The sequence below is a fragment of the Lepidochelys kempii genome, chromosome 11 (assembly GCF_965140265.1).
Source record: "Lepidochelys kempii isolate rLepKem1 chromosome 11, rLepKem1.hap2, whole genome shotgun sequence".
Lineage (NCBI taxonomy): Eukaryota > Metazoa > Chordata > Testudines > Cheloniidae > Lepidochelys > Lepidochelys kempii.
Window position 1 is genome coordinate 34,029,099 of NC_133266.1, and position 18,021 is coordinate 34,047,119.

The 18,021-nt window shown below is 38.4% G+C and overlaps 1 protein-coding gene across 4 annotated transcripts in view; it reads left to right on the forward strand.

Moving 5' to 3' along the window:
* The window catches only part of SLC4A10 (solute carrier family 4 member 10), a 272,821-nt gene that overhangs the window by 250,790 nt on the left and 4,010 nt on the right, over window positions 1–18,021 (forward strand). For all 4 annotated transcript variants that reach the window (XM_073305622.1, XM_073305620.1, XM_073305621.1 and 1 more), the window contains exons 16-25: window positions 836–997; window positions 2,352–2,465; window positions 3,236–3,397; window positions 6,624–6,875; window positions 8,214–8,282; window positions 9,514–9,687; window positions 10,456–10,578; window positions 14,544–14,611; window positions 16,006–16,122; window positions 16,664–16,702. In XM_073305622.1, the coding sequence (XP_073161723.1) occupies window positions 836–997; window positions 2,352–2,465; window positions 3,236–3,397; window positions 6,624–6,875; window positions 8,214–8,282; window positions 9,514–9,687; window positions 10,456–10,578; window positions 14,544–14,611; window positions 16,006–16,122; window positions 16,664–16,676 (1,254 nt within the window). In that variant the 3' untranslated portion in view covers window positions 16,677–16,702. The remainder of the gene's footprint in view (window positions 1–835; window positions 998–2,351; window positions 2,466–3,235; window positions 3,398–6,623; window positions 6,876–8,213; window positions 8,283–9,513; window positions 9,688–10,455; window positions 10,579–14,543; window positions 14,612–16,005; window positions 16,123–16,663; window positions 16,703–18,021) is intronic.

Sequence of the window (18,021 nt, forward strand, 5' to 3'; positions counted from 1 at the left end):
TTAAAATTAATTGAATAAAATTTTGACAAATTGTGACACATAAGACTTTGAAGTGAAGCTGTTGCCTGAAATAAATATTAATGTTTTGTTTGGTGTATTCCCTGAATTTTATCAGATCTTTTTTAGAAACAATCTCAGCTTTTCCTAAGCAAAGAAAATTTTGTGGATTGTGCTGCCCCTTCTGGTAAATACATTTATTTGTTCCATTCTGGGATAATATGTAGGTCTGAATAGTTTTCCTTCAAATTATAAAGTTAAAACAAACAACTAAAGCTTGGAAATGCAACAAGAGTAGCATTTATCATAGTATTTTGTTTCCTCTCTCAGCAGCCATGTGAAAAATAAACATTGAAAAAAACATAACTAAGCTGTTTAAAAACAAATACAGGTTTGTTTCAAAGCATGGGTGAAGATTTATTTATCCAAACCAATTTGCCCATCCTTAATTGATATCACATAGTGATTATGTCATTAAATATTTCTAGGAAAAACTGTCAATCATTGCTAAGTTTCTTTAGTGCTATATGGCACAATGTCTGAGTATATGAGATGTTATTCATTCTGAGATGCACAATTCTCATTTTCTAACTTTCCATTTTTCTTCATAGCATTACAGCTGAAAAGTACAGTTTGTCCATACAATCTAGATATAAGATTTGGGGTTTTAAATGAAAGAAGGTTAAAGATCTTAAAAATTAGTTTACTATTGACAATATATTATATGATCTAATCTGTCATTCATTTAAGGGAGTTAACTAATCACAGAAAAAATATATATATAACAGCATTTACAAGGGCATTTTTCAAAACAATCCTGCTTTGTTCTTCCTGTTAGGAATGTGGGACGTTTCATGGGGAGTACGTTGGACGAGCCTGTGGACATCATGGCCCTTATGTCCCAGATGTTCTCTTCTGGTCAGTCATCCTGTTCTTTTCTACAGTAACACTATCATCCACACTGAAGCAGTTCAAGACTAGCCGATATTTTCCAACAAAGGTACCTGGAATATACCTTTTTAACGCAAAAGTTTGTGTGAATCTTGTGGAAGTATAAATCTCCACTGTTGCAGACCCAGTTTCTTGCTGCACTCTATGATTTCTTGCTGGTGAAGTGCTGTAAGTTGTTGGAGTTTTGTAGATAAATTGTTTAATTATCTGTTTTTTGTTATTTTTTCTCTGTTTCCATCTTGATGTTTAAAACAGAAAGTACTTCACAGCAAAATGTAACAAAGAGAAACAGCTTAAATCAGCCTTTAACACTGAAGAGTGACTCAGAAGGGGTTTGGTGCTAAAGGTTAAAAACTCAGCTCTCTTCAGAAAAAGGAATAATGATAAAAAAAAGCTTGATGTTCTAAAGACAATATTACTCCCACTGCATATTGTTCTTCCTTTAGCATGGTGCTCTGTTTACAAGTGATGTGTCCTTCTGCAATCCTGTTCATATTCCTTATATATTTCCCACCCTGTGCATGTTATACTCTTCCAAAGCAAGTCATCTCCCACCAATCTAGATTCCTAGGGAGAGTTGCATTGTCTCCTGATGCTGCTGAAATACTCCTTGCAAGAGTTCAGTGCATGCTCCCCTTTAAACCAGCTCCTCTGGTTGGTGAGGAGGAAGGATGGAGCTGTTACCATCTCCCACTCCAGAGGTGGCACTGTCCTCATGCATACTCATGGGAGCGTAAGGACTGCCAGTGTGCCTGACCACAACGTGGATGAACAAGAATGGGTCCTTGTGCTCTTTGTGCCCTTTCTCCATGTTGTGAAATTGAAATAGCACAGGGTGAGAACAATCTTTCCCATAAGGCGAATGTTCCCTTAAGCCAGTGGTTCTCAACCAGGGGTATGTGTACCCCTGGGGATACGCAGATGTCTTCCAGGTGGTACATCAACTCATCTAGATATTTGCCTAGTTTTACAACAGGCTACAAAAAAAGCATTAGCGAACTCAGTATAAACTAAAATTTCATACAGACAATGACTTGTTTATACTGCTCTATATACTATACACTGAAATGTAAGTACAATAGTTATATTCCAATTGATTTATTTTATAATTATATGGTGAAAATGAGAAAGTAAGCAATTTTTCAGTAAGAGTGTGCTGTGACACTTCTGTATTTTTATGTCTGATTTTTGTTAGCAAGTGGTTTTTAAGTGAGGTGAAACTTGGGGGTATGCAAGACAAATCAGACTCCTGGAAGGGGTACAGTAGCCTGGAAAGGTTGAGAGACACTGTCTTAAACTATAAAAGGAATTAAGTTGCAGCTCTTGTATTTGCTTTCTCAAATCCCACATGAATATTTTTGGTATTTCCCTGCTGGAAATGACATTTGGCTCAATATTTCTAGGTGCGATCTATAGTCAGTGACTTCGCTGTCTTTCTCACTATTATGTCCATGGTTTTAATTGACTATGCCCTTGGGATTCCGTCTCCAAAGCTTCAGGTTCCAAACGCATTCAAGGTAATTCATTCATAAGCTGTACTGTGTATGTGTGTGGGTGTGTGTGTGTGTCTATAGTTCCTAAAACAATAGGGCCTTGATCCAGCTTGTGACCCTTGGCTCTACCATAATACATATAAATAATAATAAACTCTTTTTAGTGCAACTTTTATTTTCCAAACCTCATTGATCTGAAATTCCCTGTTGTCTGGGGAATGTCCTGTTTCACAAAAGTGAAGTTTGGCTATTTGATCCTTAGGAGCAAAGGTGAATTATTTTGCTAAAGTGCTGAAGGGAGGTTGGTCTAATTAAAGAGCTTTAGCCAATTCACTCCACCCTATTTTCCTTCTCACTCCTGCCCATGTCTCTTATCAGGCTCCCTGTGCTCCTTTAGATTGGGGGACCCAGCCAGCGGACTGTGAAGTTTGCTGTCACATGTTCCTCAGATCATCCAAATCCTAGATTATTATATGGTTTGGGGCATCCCCCTGAGACCTTGGATCATTATCATTGTACTGAATGCAATAAAGTCTGTGATATCCCAGTTAACATATAACTGTTAAAGACTTAAAGAAATGTTGTGTTTACCTTCTCTTTCTGGTCCTATTTTACAGTATGATGTTTAATATATTCTGTGATATTATACAGAGAGATATTAATTTTTCATAGAAGCATCTCTAAATGAAACATATAATTTCCTAAGTAGTGCTCGTCTGTGTAGCTGCAAAGTCAGAGCATTTAATAATCACTAGAATTCTCAACTGGCCATACATGACCTTATGTTTTTGTAGCCCACCAGAGATGATCGTGGCTGGTTTGTCTCTCCTCTGGGGCCTAATCCTTGGTGGACCATTTTAGCTGCCATAATTCCAGCTCTGCTTTGTACTATCCTTATCTTTATGGATCAGCAGATTACAGCTGTTATTATCAACAGAAAAGAACACAAACTAAAGGTATTCAGTCAAAAGGTCATATGTTTTACTTTACCTTCCTGCTTTGCTTTATGTAATGTACTTTCAACACTGCTCAATAAGTTAAATTAACTGTGCATTATTTAGCAGTATTTTTCAATAAATTTAAAAAAATTGAGCAAGTATGTTAATTTTGTGTATGTAATTTGTATTATTTGTCAGCAATTCTCTTTTTACACACGTCTTTAAAAGTGTTCTGAGAACATACGCCACAAATCAGCGAAGCACTTAAGCAGGTGTCATTTAACTTTAAGCATCTGCTTAAGACCCATTGACTTCAAAGAACTTAAACGCATGCTTTAAGTTAAGCACTTGCCAAAGTGCTTTACTTAATCTAAACAGTCATGTCTAATATCTCTTGAAATCCAGATATCATCTGCTGGTGGGCTTAATTTTGATACTCTATAAAGAGGACATGGGATTTTCTTATCACTCTGTTCCCTCTCTGCCTCTCTAGATCTTTTGAATTTCCCCATAAGTGTTTTCTTCTCTTCCCTTCCCTTCCTTCTTGGATGAGGGAGAAGTGTAAAAACTGAACTTTAGAGGCAAAATGGGATCTTAAGACAACATAGAACAACTTCCTTCTGGATGTCTACAGATGGAGATGGGAGAAAGGGGCATCACCTCTCTGAAAAGCTGCTGGGCAAAATCCAACAGCAGGCTTCTGTACTCGTGTATTCAGCAAATTTAGGCCTCTTTTGACATACTTATAATAAACAGCAATCCAATCCCAGATCACTTTAGCAAATGTATTGGCGTCCTTCACTTTGTACTGCCTCTTCTTCGATGATTGTGACATTTGATATGTTCTTTTTTTGCCCTTTTTGTCAGCCTGACTCTTCATGTCAATCCATAGCATTGCATGTGGTTAACTTGACAGATGCAGGAAATTGCTGCCAAGCTTTGGAATGTGTTTTTTCAGCACTGGCATCTGGGAGTCAGATGGCTCTCCTGGCTGCCCTCTTGTCTTGCTGCATATTAGTTTTGCTGGGGTCTGGTATAGCATCACCTGTTGCTATGCTTTCTTGTCCTCCCATATGTTCGTTTCCTTGGATTCGGGGAAAAACTCCCTGATTCTGTATGTATCAGTGCATACATTTCTCCAAAATGTGTCAGAAGGTAAAAAAGGTGTCTCAGTTAGGATTTAGATTTAAACTCCTTCTTTGAGTGCATGTGTGCATATAACTAATCTTTGTTAACACGTCTCTGTGTTTAGCTAGACATGTCTTAGATGTAAGACTAGTGAGATAGTGAAGGGAGTTTTTTCTTTGATTTACCTTATATGAAGATGTCTCCCATGGTAAACAAAATAAATGAATTAAAATGGCATTTTCATGTTTGGTATGTGACTTACATTTCAGAAACCCAAACACTTGTTATTTTAGAACTAAAATTCATCTTCAGAAAGAAACTGTCTGCTTCCAAATCATTTTTTCTCTTTTTTTTTTATATTTCCCATAGCAAATTCTGAATAGAGTATGCCTTAGAGTTTCTTTTTTTAGTCTCTGTAGCAAATCCTTCCAAGTTTGTTTGAAAATGATTTAGTTCCTTTTTTTATGTCATAAGCCATCTGCATGAGTTTACAGGTAAGATTCTGGTTCAACACATTCATGTTATTTACGTGGGTTTTACTGCTTCATCAGAACAGGAAGTTGGACTTATTGCCACATTGGAAAATATGTGATTTACACCATGTGACTTTGCTCAGTAACAGTTTGAACTTTAAGTGCACTGGTGAACCACAGCCTCAGAGAGTATGTCTACACAGCAGCTAGAGGTGTAATTTCCACCATGGTAGATATTTTCTTTTGATTGAGATAGCACACTAAACATAGCAGTGTTGCTGTGGTGGTGTGGGCAGCAGCCTGGGGTAGCCAGCCAAGTACAGTCCTGTCTTAGACCCTAGATATATATTCAGGGAGCTAACCCATGCCACTTTGGCTACACTGGTATTCTTATAACACTATGTCAGTCATATCTAGTATGTATACATCTGCGCCAGTTGGGATTTATGCCTCCAGCTGTAGTCTGAATATACCCACAGTGCTCCTGGGTTTCCAAAAAGAGGGAGAAAAAAGTCCAGCTTTGACAAAAAGTTTGTTTATACGCAATAACTTTATGCAAAGCAATGTTCATTTTCACATACAAGTTGAAAACAAACCAAGGTTGATTTTGAATGCATTTGAGGTTTGAATCAAGTGTTTTACATACCTCTGCTCAGTAGCACAGAAATGTTATAACTTGACTTATCTGATTGTCTAACACAGTCAACCTTTAAAGATGGCATTTCTTTCATACTGACTGTTCCTACCAATGGGATGGTATTTCTTAAGAATGTAATGGGGGAAAACTGAAAAAGCACAGTACCTGATTAATTTTTTTAACCAACCTTCTTAATTTATAGAAGACTATTTTTACAATGGACAAAAGCAGAAACAGATTGAAATCTCCAGAAAAAAATCACACGCAAACCTCAGTTCAGCATGATAATGATACTACTGAGAACTTACTCATTTGATGTGGCATTAATATAAAGGATTTTAAAACATACAAAAAGGTGCATGTACATTTATAGACACTGATGATTTAAATTAGTTTTGTAGCTGCTACTTTAACAATATCAGTGATATGTTGTGGAGGGAAGAATCAAGTTTTGTGTTTCAACCTGTATGACCATGTCTGTTTGGTGTCCTCTATTAAGTTTTTTTTAAAAGTGAATTCATTGCATGTGAATGATACCATATTGACAGCACTGGTAACTGGCATCCACCGTTCTCAACAGATCAGGTCCAGGTAAATCAGGAGCGACACAACTTTTCCCATATTTGCTCACCAACATATCTGAAACTGGCTACAGAAGGACCACCTCTAGAGATGGCTTCTCTTGGTATCTCTCATGACACCACCAGCAAAGAAGCCAAATGATACCAGTTTTGGTAGAAGATTTGTGATATGGACACTTGTCTGCTAGGAACTAGACTAAGACCACCAATTCATTTCACATAATTTACCAAACTATCACCATAATAACCACCTCTTGCTCACTGCTGACCTCAGCTAGATAAAACATGGAAGACTGCTATTTTCTGTTAGGCATTTGAGTTTTTGAAATTGTTTCTAATAGTTAATTAGGTATGCCTGCTGCTAGAGCTTTCCTTAATTCAGATGTCATTTTACATCTTATTATTGTTGCTGTTTCTTTTAACAGAAAGGGTGTGGATACCATCTCGACTTGTTGATGGTGGCACTCATGCTGGGAGTGTGCTCTATTATGGGATTACCATGGTTTGTTGCTGCCACTGTCCTTTCTATTTCCCATGTGAATAGCTTAAAACTGGAATCGGAGTGCTCTGCTCCAGGAGAGCAGCCCAAATTTCTTGGAATACGGGAACAAAGAGTTACAGGGCTCATGATCTTTGTCTTAATGGGCTCATCTGTCTTTTTGACAAGTGTTCTTAAGGTAATACATTTTGAAAAATAAAGAAAAAGTGAATAGTACTGTACTGTACATAGAATTTCAATTCTAATTATGCTTTTTATCGATTAGATACACTGCCATATATTGCAATAATAGCTCTGTGTCTGACAATGATCAATGTATTCTAACACTCACATAATAAAATAGGTAGGGACATTTCATATTTTTAACCAAAAGGGCTTAGGGTGAAATCCTGGCTTCACTGAAGTCAGCTGGAGTTCTGTTACTGACTTCAGTGGGCCCAGGGTTTCACAGTTAGACTAGCCTTGGATTAATGACAGATTTTCATCTAAAAACCAAAGTCTGGTTAAATTACATCAGCAACCGAATTTGTTCAGTATTTGGATAACTTAAGAACATTGTGTGATAGATCTGTGGGTTAAAAAAGGGGGTTTCCAATAAGCATTCTGTAGTTGATGTCTTTGAAATAACCAGCTAAGCTTTCTCACATTCTCAGCAGGTTCCAAGTCAAGGCAAATAACTAGGGGTCTATTCTCACCATATGTGTACATGATTCTTAATAATATCAGTAAGGCTTGTAGGCAAAATCCTTGTCCTAATGAAATTGATGAGAATTTTGACATAGGTTTCATAGAGATCAGGATTTGGCCTTATGTGTGGTCAACATGAAGGGAATAGATTGTTTAATGCTCATGTTTTTGGATAATTCTGATTTAAATATAACGTTAAGCATGTTTCACAAAAAAAGTGTGTTGTGTGCATTGCATTTAAAATAGGTTCTTAAATATGGAAAGATTTTCCTGCCCACATACTTTATACCAGAAAGAGTCTGCACATTTTAGCTAGATATTCAGACTCACAAAATCATTGCGAAACAGTTGTGCACTGTACTTACAACACTGTGCAAACAACATAGAAAATTTCCCTTAGCAGTATTATTTATTTTGTTTTATTTACAGTATGAAAAAAGTGTAATCTTAGATGCTTTTTCTGAGAATGTTGGTTGCAATGTTCAGGTCACATTCTGAACAATATTTTACATGAAAGTTATCTGATTATTTTATGTATGTACTCTTACACTTTTATTTCCTGGGCATTTGTATTAATTTTTGAGAACAGTGAGTAAAGTACATTGTGGTAACTAACTGTTAAAGTAAAATGCATCTTCGGAGCCAAATTCTGCTCTATATTTACACAGTTGTAAACCCAGAGTAACTCTACTAATTTTAAGGGAGTTATTCTGAATTTATTCTGATTTGATTAATTCAGGAATATGGCTCTTTGAATTAAAATATCTTTATACATGAGCTGATATTCATTATGTTCTTCTTCCTTTTTTCGCCCTCCTCACCTGTGCAGTTTATTCCTATGCCAGTACTCTATGGGGTATTTCTTTACATGGGTGCTTCATCTCTAAAGGGAATTCAGGTAAAATGGAGTATAAGAAAAGCACACGTTTCTCTGTTAGTGATTGTGTTTACTTTTAAAATGGATAGTCATTTTTTCTTTTACTCTCTATTTACTTTCATATAGAAACTTAAAGGGACACTGTCAAGTTTCATTTCCTGGAAGTGACTAATTTGAAAAATAAAATGGATTTTTCTCTTTAAATAGTATACATGGAAATTAAAAGAAAAAAAGTAAAAACCTTTAATGATTCTTCTGCTCCTCTGTTGATTATTTAAAGGGACTTTTGCGTGGGCCCAAGAGCAACACACTGTTGCATATGCTCCTTCCTCTTCCCTCTGTACCCATGCCTGCCTACTGTCTCTTCCATTTCAGCATTGCTACTACTATTAATGGTAAACATCCACTTGAGTTTCGTCTACACAAGTAGACCAATCCTTTGTTTAGCTGCTCTAAAGCTGGTTTAACCAGACTCTTGAGGATTCCCCTCCCACATGTAAGAGGTACCTCAGATAGGGAAGAGCAACTGTAGCAATTCCTACAGTGGACATGACTTAGGGGAAAGGGAATGCTCTAGTGATTTCTCACTGCTGGAATGGCCCTGGAGGTAGTTGGCAGCTGCAACACCATTGGCAACAATCTACACATTGGGTCTAGGCCAGCACAGAGCTGGCCAAGGATTGTGGGAGTACCAACAGCTCCTTAACATCCCACTCTTTTGAGCTGTGCCAACCACTCCACAGCTGCAGCTCAGGATCTGGCACTAGGACTATTTCTCATGTACTGTTGCAAAGTGAAATGACGTAGTAAAAACACGTATGCCCAGCCTACATGAACTCCCCCATATTGGCTAGTGCCGGTAGAGCGGCACCAGTGTGTGAAAAGTGCTGAGATGGATGCACCCTTGCAGAGCCTGGGGGAGGGGCACACACCATCAACAAAACAGTGAAGTAGGCTATGCACAAAAGTGCTGTCAAGTGCACAAAGAAAACAAACTAAAAGAGAGAGAAGCAAACATTTTTCTTTAATCTCCTTCAATTCTAGATATTTTAGGGTTACTTGTCACAAAATGTGGAAATATGATTACAAGTTGACAGTGTCCCATTTATTTTAAATTTTGTTTATTATCGGTGGGGCTGGTCATCTTTTATTAAGGTTGCCTGATACTTCACATTATAAGATCCTGTTTTTCAGTTGCTTATAAATTTCTTAGAATTTAGCAGCTAAAATCTATGCTTTATATTTCTTTTAGCTTTTTGATAGAATAAAGTTATTTTGGATGCCCGCAAAGCATCAACCAGATTTTATTTATCTGAGGCATGTTCCTCTTCGAAAAGTCCATCTCTTCACCATAATTCAGCTGAGCTGTCTTGTACTCCTGTGGATTATAAAGGTTTCAAGAGCTGCCATTGTCTTTCCAATGATGGTATGAAAATGTTCTTTTATTTTCTCAAAAAGATAAGTTATTTCTCCTAAATTATAATAATTGCTAGAAAACATGAATTGGGTACAGGTATATTCAAAATATAGGTAAGGATAGTTTCACATTGCATGATCTAAGTGAAATTCTATATAAACCTTGCAGTTTGGATCAAATCTCGTTCACTTTATACATGTGAGTAGCCCTACTGTCTATTCTCATGAGAAAGGTGAGTAGGATTTGGTCCTTTTTGATACTCTTTGACACTTTAAAAAAAATTTCTACTTGATTGTTTTACATAAAGAACATCCATTCAATAAGGGTGTTTAATGCCTGGAGAGACTTTTTTGTTAAGAGTTTTATGTCTTGTTGAAATAAATAACTCAATTGATTCTGTTACTGAAATCAATTCTCCTTAGTTATATCATTGACTTAAAAAAAGATTAGTATTTCATGCTGCTTTAGAGGTTGACAGTAAAGATTAACTGGCCCAGAACATACTGCACCCTAAAAATTTTTTTCCAAGCCCTGAAAAATGCATTAGCCCTTCCAAAATAAAGAATTAAATTCCAGCTTCCCTCTTGAATGGTCCACCAACCAAATGTATGCAAGCAAAGCAAAGTAGACAGTATAACATCCATATGTATGCTTGTGCCATGCCTCTTGACTACAAATTTAAACACAATCATTTTTGAAAGTGTCCCTTTAAAAGCATATTTACCATTTGTATTTGCCTACAATACCCTGACCATTGAAATAAATGTCTCAAACCAGGTTTTAGCTTTGGTGTTTGTCAGAAAACTCATGGATTTATTTTTTACCAAACGGGAGCTAAGCTGGTTGGATGATTTGATGCCCGAAAGCAAGAAAAAGAAACTGGAAGATGCAGAAAAAGAGGTAGGTCGTGGTTTCATTTTTCACTTCCTAATTTTTCTTTATCAGTATTTCCATTGAATAAATCTTAGAGCTGAGTCATCTTCCATGTGACATGTAGACTTAACTGTGTCAGTCCTTTGACCTTGATTATATCACATTTTAAAGTTACAAATCTAAGCCCAGTCCTGCAAATAGATGCACTGCTGCAGACCTGTATGCTAACATAATGTCATACTGAGGTCAAAGAGATTCTGTGTGGGAAGAAGGAATCCTAGTGGTACATCTAATTATGAAGTGGGTCCCTTAGAGAGGGCTATGGTCTAGTGATTTGAACACAGGCCTAGGAGTCAGAAACCCCAGAATTCTAATCCTGGAAATGACAGTTTTCTTCAGTGGCCTTGGACAATTCACTTAGGTCTGGATTTGTAAAGGTTATTTAGACATTGCTGTGCTAAGCATTGTAACACTGACTGATTTAGAAAGCTAAATCTAATTTTCAAAAGTAGTTTAGGGACTCAGGAGCCTAAATCCCTTTGGCCCCAAATTGGAGTTTGGGTTAAGTACCTAAATCCCTTTTACAGTGGTATGTAGACTCCTAACTCAGTAAGGCATTGCAATGCTGAACACAGCAACTTCTAAATATTTGACAAATCTGGGCCTTAGCCTCTCTACCTCAGTTTAACCATCTGTAGCATGGGGATAAAATTTACTGTCCTGCCTCACTGGTACATAGTGAAAATTAATGTTTATGAAATAATTTGAAAACCAAAGATGCTATATAAGTGATAAATACATTAATTATTAATATTTACTATTTGTAATATATGTCCAAAGCTATCAGAATGAAATTTAAAATACACTGCTCTTTCTACTTCACACTGTAACTGATATACCAATGCAAACAAGAGATTTGAGTCCACATCTGTTGTCTTTTTTATTCAAACTAATTGTAAGTAATCAAGGTACCTTTTTCACATTTTGAGTTGTTGGAAAGGAACCCTTTCCATATCATGCCTATGTTTTGCTTATGTGTCGCTTTCTTTCACATTCCAGATAGCACGGCATCAGACAACAAAACTGGGAAAATCTTTTTTTTTTTGCTGCTGCTGCTGCTTTATTTCAGTCACTGTCTATTTCGAGAGGTTATTTTTACATGTTTTGGCATTTCTAAATATTTGGAGCTATCATTAAAACTGTTTAACTGTCAAAAACTTATGAAGCTGTGAAGCCTGGAAATGACAAAATTAACTAGTAATAAAACTTCTGACATGTAGTCTAAAGAATTAATTGGAGAGTTGCTATCACACAGATTTTAAAAATAGAAATATTCTACCCACAAGAGTATAAATAAAGTTGACAAGATCTAAAAACTTGTTTGACTGGATCAAAATTTCATAATTTACATTGCTTTACATTTCTAGGGCCTTTCCCCCCTGCTTTGCAGTTTTCTTTTGTATAATATTAATCTCTTCCAATACACACTTCAGAGGCCATTTCAGAGTTAACCACGCAAGCCATTTTGAGTAAGACCCGAACGGACAAAATACACTTTTCTCATTATAAAAATTAACATGGTGACTTTTCTTAACAGGTCTAGTAGTAAAATGGGTAGGGAGAAAAACTCGGTTTTGGCAAGGCTTAAATTCCCTCACTGTGGGAAAGGATACCAGCATTTATAGCTAGTGCCAGATTAAGAGTGTGGGCTCGGAATATGGGCCATATAACCAGGGTGCTGTCACAGTCAAATTCTGTGGGACCGTGGTGCCTGGGCACCAGGAATATTCCTGGCCTGGGCTCCAGCTCCAGCAATGTTTGAGGCCGGATCTCTCCCTCAGCCCCACCTTCCACCCCCTGGGCACTCCCCGCTGCGCATCCCCCGGGTGATTTAAAACAGCCCTGGGCCTCCACCCACCACTGGCAGTGCAGTGGAGCTGAGCAGCTTCCTGCTTCTCGCTCCACATGGCTGCTGACCCCATCCTGCAGCCCCTGTGCGGGGTGGGTCTGTGTCCTGCCCCAACCGCCCCTACGGCCAATAGGAAGCTGCGGGGGCAGTGCCTGGGGGTAGCAGCACACGGAGCCCCCCCCCAGTCCTCCCTGCCTAGGAGCCCCAGGAAAGTGCCGCATCCCCAACCACCTCCCAGAGCCTGCACCCCCAACCCCTTCCCACACCCTCCCTCCTGCCCCCAAACTCCGTCCCAGAACCTGCACCGCTCACCCCCTCCTATAGTCCCAACCCTTGCCACAGCCCAGAGCCTACACCCAAACTCCATTCCAGAGCCTGCATCCCAACCCCAAACTCCCTCCCAGAGCCTGCACCCCCCCTTCCCACACACCCTCTCCTGCCCTCCGCACTCCCTCCCAGAGCCTGCACCCAAACTCCCTCCCAGAGCCCGCACCCCCCTTCCCACACACCCTCTCCTGCCCTCCGCACTCCCTCCCAGAGCCTGCACCCAGCACCCAAACTCCAACCCAGAGCCTACACCCAGACCCCTCCACACCCAAACTCCCTCCCAGAACCCAACCTCTCACCCCTTCTGCACCCACACTCCCTCCCAGAGCCTGCACCCCAATCCCCTGTCACAGCCCAGGGCCTGTACCCCAGACCTCCTCTCCCCACCCAAACTCCCTCCCAGAGCCTTAGGCAGGTGTTGGGGGTGGGGCAGGCTCTGGGTGTTTTGGGCACCACCAACATTTGTACAAACCACCTGCTCCTGGTCACAGTGCCTACAACACAGTGCCTGCCAGCCTCTTTCTACTCTGCTGCCTCCTACTCCCCAGTATTGAAATAACATTCCCACCCCTTTCCTTTGGGTTATTGGTTACATTTGGCATTCATTTCTTGTGATTCAGTCTTTATGGGGTTGTGTGTGCTGTGCTGGGTTAGTGCAGGCTGCTATAATCACATCGATTGGTCAGTGTAGGCACACCTAACTTTGAAGCATTTGCCTGGGTTCATGTTGTGCAGACACTATTATTTCCATGGTTCACCTGAGTTGTTTGTTTTGTTGGATTGCAATGTTAAAGGGTTGGCCATGGGAGCATGGGTTAGGGTCCCCGCACTGGGGATAGAATTAATGGGGCGCATATAGACTCTCCTGCACCCACATTTTCCTATAAATTAGGTATCTACCCACCTGTAGTGCAGAGAGTTTTAGATTTGCAGAGAACCTGGCACTCTTGCAGAAGACGTTGAAGTTTCCTCATGTAACAGGTTGCATGGGGCTGTGGCCCTTAAGTGGACCCTGGGATGTTTGCTGGACTGCCTGAGGCCTTGGAATAATGTGGGCTCTGTAGAACATTAAGTTTAAGTGGGGTATACTTGAGGGTATATATTAGGCCTGGGGTATATTTGAGGGATGCTCTGGATTTGAACTCAGAAAAGAAATAAGGCCTGTAGCTCTTGCCCTCTCATTGTTGACAGGATATGTGGTTTTTAGGAGTTATGTTTTTCTGGAGTTAAAGGTTTCACGAACTTGCAATATTTGACCAACGGATTTGAACGCACAGCCCCATTCTCCTTAGCCCCTGGTATTCCCAGGTACCTTTTTGTGTTCCACTGAAAATTAATTTTGAAGCCCTGGCTCATTCACTGTATAGTAAAATTGTGCATGCAGACATAAATCTGGGATTACCTGATTCTTGCTTGCTCAACAGTGCAGCCTAAATGTCTGCTCTTACATAGTATTTGAAATCTGGTATATACGTTCTTTGCTGAATAGTTATTAGTAACTTCGCTCTCTTTTTGTTACAAAGGAAACTTTTATGTTTAGCATTGAAAAATACCATTAAGTGGAAAATTGTCCTTCAAATACATTATTCTTAGCATCAGATGTTTCAAACATAAAAAGCAATTGGAACTGTATCCTCTGTTTTAAAGAACTTTAGTAAATATTTAATACTACAGAAAAGAAAGGTTATAACAGATATAAAAAGGTCCATGTTCAGAATATCATTTTGTCTCTTGCATCTAAATTTCTTCCTCCTAGGAAGAACAAAGTATGTTAGCTATGGAAGAGGAGGGCACTGTTCAGTTACCACTTGAAGGTCATTACAGGTAAAATATAATTTTGATTAACTTGGGGCTGATGTAAGCAAACATGAGACAAGGACTAAACAATTGTATAAAACCCTGTCATGCCACTATACTCTGACACAGTATAATTAGTTAATCTTGGCATAGAGTGAAATCTGTCCTATCAACAGGAAATATGCATGTGTGTTAGCAAAGCACAAATATGCATCCCAAACTCGTGTTTAAGGCTTTGTGTCCTAGCTTCCACCTCCCTTGCCTTGGGACCTGATCCTGCAGTCTTTATTCAGCGTGAAAAAAGTACATCAGTGGAAGTTTTGCCTGCAAAAAGACTGCAGGATCAGGCCACCAATGGTGAATAGCTGGGCTGGCTCTTGGTGCACCCACTGCAAGACTAGAGTGGGGAGCAGGGTGGGAGGGCTCTAGAGCTCAGGCTGCAGCCCTGCAGCCAAACTCCATTAGCCAGTGTCAGCTGGCATGGGCCAGCTGTAGACATACCCTAAGAGGCCACAGACACAAACAAGACCCTAGTCTTGTAAACTGGTGCAGTTCATCAAAAATTTTGGAGCCACTTTTTTTTGCATACCAAGCCTTGATCTGTATACAAATAAAGTCATAAATGATGTACAATATTTAGTGTTGTGCTATCACAGATGGAGGTCTTTAAAGCTTTAAAAATAAATATATGAAAGGTTAAGTCCACAGTCCTACAGTTCTTACTCAGAAGCAGTCCTAGTAAAGTTAGGGACATAAGTCAAGGGTTCAGGAGTCTACTGTTACTGAATTTTTAATACCTCTTTTATTTTAATAGAAAGGACATTCGTTTTGAAATCATTAAAAAAATCTTTAAACTACTCCAGCTTTGCAATGGTTTTAAAACACTGTAGCTTGCATTTGGAGTTGCTTAGTATAGTCTAAAACAGTGTTTCTCAATCTTTTTGATACTAGGGACTGGCTGGCTGCCTTCCTCAACTGTGTCAGGGAGATCTCCGGGACCGTCACCGGTCCACAGACCAGGCATTGAGAAACTGGTTTAGTGAATTGATCAGAGTGCTAGGAACCAGGAGTTCTTCCATTTTAGTTCATTGATATGTTCAGTGGCCTTCGGAAACTCACATAACCTCTCTGTATCTCATTTTCCCCATCTATAAATTGGTAGTGATACCTACTTACCTTACAGATGATGTTAGGATCAATTAATTCATGTTTGTACAACATTCTGCAAGAGTCAAGCACTAAATAAGTGACATTAATGGAGTATGTGTGAAGTTGCTAATAATATTTACTAAGTTCTAATATAATTGTTTAACATATTTAAATATTTATTATCCTAATAATCAATGACCAAGTCCTGCTGTATAGTAATATAGAGAACAAAGACTGATCACTTGTGATATTGTGTGTTCATTTTCATCTAGAGATGATCCATCTGTGATAAATATTTCTGATGAAATGGCAAAAACTGCCGTATGGAAGACACTGCTGATATCCTCAGAGAATGCAAAGGATAAGGAGTCAAGCTTTCCTTCTAAAAGGTTTTAACTTTTAAGTTATTAATATATTAAACCTCATGTATTGGGGCCAAGCAAAACAGCTGATTTTTTAAATTGAAAAAGGAGGGACTATAAAAGATCTTTAGCTACCACTAAGTTTATTTCTTGAAGAGTTATTTATTTTTAAAAATAAAGACAACATGGTCATCACTGTAACTGAAATGCTCACATACAGCACCCATTAGTGTTAATGAGTGTTATACGTATACATTTAGGGCAGAGTAGAATGCTTGAAATTGCAAAAAAAAGTCTCTTTCATTATATATATTTCAGAATATTTACAACTCCTATTTAGAACAGCCAAAGAAATGTAATTTCCTGTTGGCATAAAGTTTAAAGTATAATCCAGGTATATTGTAAAATGAAGAGAGCATTTTTGTCCATGCCATAGAGTATGAATATGAATGAGTAGATATGTTAAATGTATAGTATTTATTGTAAGAAGTATCTTCCGCTATTTCCATAACTTTTAAATTAACATGATTTTCTACTTAATTGTTTCATATCACATTTCTGTCATAAGCTCCCCTTCCTAATCACTCTAGAAGCTGATTCCCCAAAGGTAAGTCCCTGTTCCTCAACCTCCTCCTTGATTGCATTTTCCAATTTTAAATAGTGTCTTCTGGAAACCCAGATGACTTACTATATGTAATTTTTGGGGAGACAAAATGAATGGAAAACTCATGATCCATGTTTAAATAATTCTGTCAGAATCCTGAGTGTCATTTTGTGATACTTGAAATAGGTACTGTTCTATAAGGTCTAGAAATGTTTTTCATGTTTTTGAAGACTCAATATATACATTGTCTATTTAAATGACAAATTGAATTTACTCACAATATGTACATTTTTATTTGTCCAGTAGTAATTTTTATTATTTTAATCCAGAATTTGTACCCTAGATTTCTAAATCCAAGAGATATCCCTGGAAAGTTGACTTTTTAATTGCTTTGGGAAGAGATGACGTAGTAGAAAAAATTTCAGTGAGCGTCACTAAACGGAGTGAAATGAAATAGAAAAGCTGTGGTCCTGAATTTTGTTACCCCAAAATGGCATGCTGCTTTTTCAATGTGTCTCTTTCCATAAACAGCATAAACAAGATTAACAGTTGGTGACCGAGAATCTTCATTTCAAATCTCTGTAGACCAGCTTGCTCATGCGCTCCATTTTAGCACCAATTTACTATCAATCAAAATAAAAATATGGCTCTGATTTTTGTCTCCCACCCTCTATAAAGTTCCAAAGGACATAATCACAGTAGATTTGTCATTGGGAGAAGTGTATAGTGAGGCTGTGCTGGGGAACTCTTTAACCCTCTGCATTTAAGCACTGTCTCTTAACAACTATGTGGATCTACTGGTCAAAAATCCTATATTGGAAATGCAATAACTGCAATTTCAGTGATAGCTAAAACACAAACACAGAAATAGTTTCCTCAGTAATAAAGTTCTAAGCACACTGCTACTCATTTGAATAAGCCTCTGACCTAGATTATTTCATTATGAACCCAATTTTGAATCCCTGTATGTCACTTGAGTGCATGAGCCTTGCTCAGAGTATCTCTGTGGAAACTAAGGTAAAGAATCCTATTTTCAATGGGAGAAGCACCAGTGCAACCCCTCAATGGCTGAGGGGCCCTACAGGAGTTTCCACTAGAAGCTGATCTTGAACCTAAAACATATAGGGCCTCATCCATGAGTGACAAGCATTACAGATTTGTATTCTTCTGCATTTAAATGGAGATTGTAAGCTTCTCAGAGCAGGGGCAGTATCTCATTTATCTACCAAGTGCCATGCATATCTATGGTGCTGTCTTTAAAAAAAAACAAAAAACGTACAATAATAATTGTGTGTGTTTGTATGTATACACACGTGAGAGAG